The following is a 6,331-nucleotide window of genomic DNA, read 5'->3' on the forward strand; positions in this document are numbered from 1 at the left end:
TTATTTTGCTTTCTACAAAAATTGTTGGTACCTAGTCCAAGTAGGTATTAAGTGGTGTGATTAGGGGTATTTAGGTAAGCAAAGTAAATTAAAAACATTGACTTGCCATTTATAGAATGGAAAATAAAAAGGACAGGGACGTCATTTTCGGCAAGACACGAGGCTGTTTCAGTCATTATTTTATTTTTATTAAATAAAGAAAATCACTTTCATCCGATGTTGTCTTCATGAGATGAGAATTTAGAGCACTCTCTCATCATCAAAAGGGCCACGCAACCCCCTTACCCAACACCCCCCAATAAAGGAAAAATACAAATGCATGTAGCATATATTCAGCCTCCATTCCAGGAAGAGTGAGATTCAACCTCTTTCATTTGCATGAACACCTCTCTCACCGACTCACTGCAGTAAGTTTATTTTCTCTTTTTATTGTTGGTTTAATCAGTTGGCGGTTGAATTTGGTGTCTCTAATTTTTATTTTTATTTTTTCCATTTATTTACCTGTTATGTATGTATATATGATGTTGATTTGATTGGCTAGATGTGGTTGGTTATGTTGTGGTTTTGCTTAAAAAGGAAATTTTGTGAAGATTTTATGAGGCTGTGTTTGTGTGTGTGAGAGAGAGGGAGAGCACAAACTTGTAAATTTTGGATGAATTATTTTTATTCAAAAGTTCTGATTATTTACTGTTTTATAATCCTTGATGGAGAGACGAAAATTTGATGTTGCTAATGTTAGAAATTAATTGATATACTTCTTCGATTTCTTGTTAATTATCTTGATTCAAAGGTCAGATTTTGGCTTGATTCAATTTTTGAAAAGTATATAGGGTGAAGATTATTTGACTTTTCAAGTATCAGATTCAGATTCAACTAAAATGCATTCATTTTCAAGTCATTCTTAATCTTTAAATCTCCAGGCAATTAAGTAACTAAAACAGTAATCACTTAAACATTAACTGATAATACAAAACTTTAACTGATTCCTCAGATTGAGAATATATGTGATGGACTTTCCTTGGCAAAAATGTTCAATAGTTAGCAAATGAGGAGGTTGAGTGGAATCAATACACATTAGAATTTTGAGGATAGAGTGAATGCCTCTTGAAATGTTATTTTACAAGGAGCAAGGAGTTTGATTAGAGTCGAACGCAATAATGGTTGGAAGGAGGTGCGTAAGCCGTAAGCAATGTGGTTCAATTCATTCTGGAAAAATACTTTACCTGATTCAATTCACTCAATATAATTTGAATTTAGTATCATTAATTACATCAAGTCTTTAGCCCCAAAACCAAAGATGATGTAACAACATTGGTAATTATCTTCCTTTTCTTGCATCACTATCCCAGCCTCATATCTTGTTTCCCTTTGAATTCGTTGCTACGGTGCAGCCATTTTGCGAGTTCGTGAGATGTCAATAGGAACTCAAGCTTGCTGATGATCTGGCCATTTATTTGTTTAACAGCTTGTTTGTGATTTGATTGTTGGTTATGAATTTGAACATATTGGATTTGGTACATATACCTAAGTGATGGTACTTGGCTATGATTTATTTCAATGCTAATGCTAATTAACAATCAACATTTTTTACATAAGCTCATACAAACTGAGTAGTACTTCATTATTTATGCATTTATAATGTAAACATGTATATTAATGACTTATTAAGTACTTAAATGGATTCACTAGTCTTCATATGTATTGTGACATGACGATCATATTTCGGTTATATGCTTTTGATCGGTCGTGACCTTGTTTGTAGGTAGGTAAGTATGCAACAGCATCGAGGTAAAAGAGAGCAGTGTGAGTTTGATACAAAAGGCTATAATAATTGGCTTGAAGCCGGTTCACAAGGTTGGCATTATGGTGCCGGGGACAATTATGCATCCACGAATGTCCTATCAAGAAGCCCACTGAGTATGACACCTCCAAATCAACTGCACAGCCAGTTCAGAGGACAAATTTCTGAATTGCCGAATTCAGGTTCCATTTTATCGTTCGAGTGTTTTTCTCAAATTCCTGTTAGTATCCTCTATGATCGATCGATCATCCCATGCGATTATGGAATCATCTTGGGGTCTTCTTGAAGTTGAAATTTGAACGAGATGTACGTTTCAAGTTGCAAAAGAAAACAAAATATGAACTTCCTCGAAGTCTTGGGGAAGTTTTCCACTTAGAATTTTATGAAGTTGATGCATAATTTTTATGGGATGTGATTCCTAAATTGCTCAAGTTTAGTCCAAATGTATTCTCTCCTCAATATTTGCGCGTCGAAGGAATGACTTTAGGATGAAAATTGATGTATTAATACTTAGTCCAATGCTATTTTCGTGATCCCGTATTAATTAGGAGTATAAAACATTTAGGATATCGCTTTGGTACTATCCTCTAAGAGAAGAGCGAGATGCTTTTACGTATAGGTGTGTTGATTAAACAAATTCTGTTTCATTTGTTAGTGGAAGTGAAAAGCTCTTAATTTGTTAGTGAAGCACCTCTTAATTCAAAGGTGAAAGGAAAATGAGAATACGATTATAGAACACCAAGTAGACTCGCTGTCTTAGCAAGCAGACATTACTACCATCATGGATTTTTCGAAATATTAGCAACGAGGCGAGAGGCATAGACTACCTGCTGATGTTTTATCAATTCTGAAAATTGTGATAATGTCATAAGCTGCCTCGTTCGTCAATTATTTTGTGAAAGTAACAAAGTATGTTGTTCAGTGTGCAGCCAGGAGCAGGGAAAGGCTGCACCACCGGCACTGCCTTCTACGATAGGTGAATACATTGTACATGGAAATCAAAGAGATCACGGTGGTAGCTCAAAATGAGATTTCTTTTTCTTTATTTTGAATTTCAACTTCAAATGAATTTCTATTTCAAATATTTATCGATTAAATTGCATAATTGGATTTCAGGTAATCTCTACATACTCTTACCTCGAACCAGAGTTGAGGGATAATACGCAAGCGCGTGGGCGGCAAGAGTTGGTATATGGCTTACTGCTACTTTTCTGCACTTAACGCGCTAAAACTATTAGGTCATAATCGGATTAGGTAAAATACACACTGCGCTCGTGGTGAATACAACAATTGTTGCTCTGTTAAACTTATCTGTCTTGTGAATTATGGTTGAATTGTGCATATCTTGTTCCCTTATGACATGTCTAATATTTCGGCTAACCTTATAATCTTCGACTTTTCAAGAAAATGCGTATGTGATTAACTCCAATGATCGTTTGAGAAAAACCGAGTTTGTAAATTGTCACTTGAATGGTGCAACACAATTTATGATTACTTAGAAAACCCTAAAGAAATCACAACTTATGTTTGTAACTCAATTAATTTGTCGCCATTTACTCTGTAGCTATGCCTAATGTGCATTGATATTCAGATATATCCCGATTTACATCCCACGCCTCACTGTGGGACGACTCTGCCCTTTGTGATGCCGGAAGAGCCTGTTTATGTGAATGCGAAACAGTATCATGCGATTCTGAGGCGAAGACAGCTACGAGCGAAAGCTGAAATGGAGAACAAAGCAACGAGAGTTAGGAAGGTAAGTAAGATATATGCATTCTTCAAATTAAATGTTTAGCACCAGACCATAATAAATGAAATATTAGACCTATAGTTTATAATAATGCTTGATGCTCTTATGTTTCTCATCAGCCTTATCTTCATGAGTCGCGCCACCTTCACGCCCTGAGACGAGCGCGAGGATGCGGGGGTCGATTCATCAACACAAAGAAGTCCAATGGTGGTAACCATGAGGAGGGGAGTAGCACGGGTGACTCTACTCCGGTGCCATCACCAGAGTCCGATTACGGAATTGGCCAACCAGGGAAGAGGCGTGAGCAATATTCTCATCACGACAGTGCAACATTCTTCCAGTGGGCATGCCAATCCAAATGAAATAATATTAAGTTTTGAATGGGGAGAAATTTGTCCAGTATTATATGCAGGTGTGTAAATTATTGAGTGATTTGATGTGAAATTTTTGGTTGTGATGCCAAGCTAGAGAATATACAGAGTTGGATGTATACATGACATATATATAGCTCTCCCTTCCTTTCTATAGAAGCTGATGTTTTATACATGATGATTCTCTTGGAATGAGATTTTCTTATATGTTTGGGCGTTGCAGATTTTTATTTGTTGGATAATAACACGAGGGAGGGGCTAAGCCCCTATCAAATTTTTTATTTTTTAAAATTTTCTACTTCTAAATATGTTGAAATTTTCTATATATAACTTTAGCCCTTACAAAATATCATAAGCAAACTATAAAAAGGGGAGTATTATGTTCCTATTGTCTTTATAGTGTTAAGTTTCAATATAATAATAACCATTAGATCAAGATTGTGGACAGATTAGATGATGAGGAGATTTTATGGTCCTCGTTACATTATACCATGTTCGTAATACATTATAGGAGTATAATTGTAAACACGAGAATTATATCAGTAGTTTCAAAATTGCAAGTGCGATAATTACGTGATTATTTGGAGAGACGCTTGACATATCCCTCATTCCATTCTCTTTCATTAGTCACGACTTCCTCACTTCTCCCCTCTTCTCAAACCCTAACCGCGCCGTTTTTTAATCCACAGATAAAGGAAAAATGCTGATTCGTGCAGCAAGGACGACGGGAAATCGGACCAAAGCAAACTTTGATCTCGTTCTCATCATTCGACGGTCGATTTTGCTATTTTGTCACAACCAGACGTCGCCATTTGTATCCCTAGCCCGAAAGCAGGTAATATTTTCGATAGAAATACGATGATTAAGCAATAATTTCACTTCGTGTATACTGAAAACTACATTTTTTGTGAATCTGAGGTCATGTTCTTTCATTATCGAAATTCAATTTTAGGTCCCTCTACTGTATGTCGTTCGTTAATTGAATTTTGGGTATTCGTTTTAGTACTTCTACAATTATTCGGTCAATTTACAATTTCTGATTTGGTGATGGATATCGATTTTGGTTTGCTACATTAAATAATGTTTGTACGTTGTCTGCTCTATATACTCTTCTATATCTTCTTTTATAAAACATTTGTGCATTATTTAACCCAATATTTATATTACGTACTGATGTGGTACATTATTCTGGATTATGGTATGAACTGCTACATTATTTGAGTTACATTATTTGCTCAACATGCTCCTCTATATCTGCTTTTAAAAAGCATTTGTACATTATTTTAGGTCTTTCTACTATATGTTGTTCGTTAATTGAATTTTTCGTATTCGTTTTAGTGCTTCTACAATTATTCGGTCAATTTACAATTACTGATTTGGTGATGGATATCGATTTTGGTTTGCTATATTATTTAAACAATGCTCGTACATTATCTGCTCTATATACTCCTTTATATCTTCTTTTATAAAGCATTTGTGCATGATCCTGTGCTACATTATAAGTTGCTATTTTTACATGATTTAAGAACCTCTGTTTATGTTACATCATGTAGGCAGTTTAGTACATGAATTATATGTATTTTTTCGTGCTACATCATGGTAGCTTATCTGTACATCATTGGTTAATACATTATTCTTTTATAAATGTACATTATTGTAAACCAAATCTGTTAATTTATTCCTACTACCACTGTACATTGTTTTTGTGCAGCATTTTGATTAAAAAGCTATATTTAGGGGTTGTATTTGTACATTAATTCAGTAGGAAACAATGCTACATTATATATGCATACTTGTACATGACTTTAAAACATTATTTACTGTTACATCATTTAGATAGATTAGTACATCATTTGATGCTAATTTTATGCATCATGTTCTGTTACATCATGTAGCTAGATCTGTACATCATGTTCTGTTACATTATTTAGCCATAAATGTACATTAACTGATACTGCATTGTATGTGTTTCTGAATAGGTTCAACGAGTGCAAGAATCGATTCGAGGATGACTTTGACGATGATATGTTCATTGCATTAAAGCAACGACAAGCTTTAAAGATGTTCAAATATGTGCTACGTTATTATTGTGATGTAGATTATAATGTGCAAAAATTGTATTTTAATGTAGACTATAATTTGTATGATGAGGGGCATAAGTTATATCCATTCCCCAAGGGTTTAATAGTCCATGGGGGTTGGGGTGTAGTACCAACCCAGTAGCACAATGTTCACTAAGGGCAAGAAGTTAGAGTCGTTCTTGTAGGATTCAATTATTTATTGTTTTGTGTAGTAGTCTCTTTGCTATTCTTACACTTATTAGGTTATATTATTTGCTACTAATGTACTGTACATTAAAACATAAATATGTACATTACCAAATGACTGAAACCAAATTGATGGAAAAAG

General features: G+C 34.6%; 1 protein-coding gene and 1 long non-coding RNA gene across 2 annotated transcripts; both read left to right on the plus strand.

Moving 5' to 3' along the window:
* The first annotated feature begins 304 nt into the window (after window positions 1–304).
* Window positions 305–2,817, plus strand: LOC121791429. Its single transcript, XR_006048565.1, has 3 exons — window positions 305–407; window positions 1,763–1,983; window positions 2,724–2,817. It is a non-coding gene; the product is annotated as an uncharacterized LOC121791429 (long non-coding RNA).
* Window positions 2,818–2,923: 106 nt separating this feature from the next.
* Window positions 2,924–4,088, plus strand: LOC121791428 (nuclear transcription factor Y subunit A-4-like). The gene is made up of 3 exons (XM_042189386.1): window positions 2,924–2,989; window positions 3,393–3,557; window positions 3,671–4,088. Exons 2-3 carry the CDS (start codon window positions 3,447–3,449, stop codon window positions 3,911–3,913), a joined length of 354 nt encoding a protein of 117 aa, XP_042045320.1. The 5' UTR covers window positions 2,924–2,989; window positions 3,393–3,446; the 3' UTR covers window positions 3,914–4,088.
* Window positions 4,089–6,331: the final 2,243 nt, after the last annotated feature.

Source organism: Salvia splendens, unplaced genomic scaffold (genome assembly GCF_004379255.2).
Source record: "Salvia splendens isolate huo1 unplaced genomic scaffold, SspV2 ctg808, whole genome shotgun sequence".
NCBI lineage: Eukaryota > Viridiplantae > Streptophyta > Magnoliopsida > Lamiales > Lamiaceae > Salvia > Salvia splendens.

Bases quoted from the DNA above. Each gene is read 5' to 3' on its own strand.
- LOC121791428 (XM_042189386.1), top strand. From the start codon at position 3,447: ATGCCGGAAGAGCCTGTTTATGTGAATGCGAAACAGTATCATGCGATT. The intron at 3,558-3,670 runs GTAAGTAAGATA...GTTTCTCATCAG, and splicing joins AAGCAACGAGAGTTAGGAAG to CCTTATCTTCATGAGTCGCG.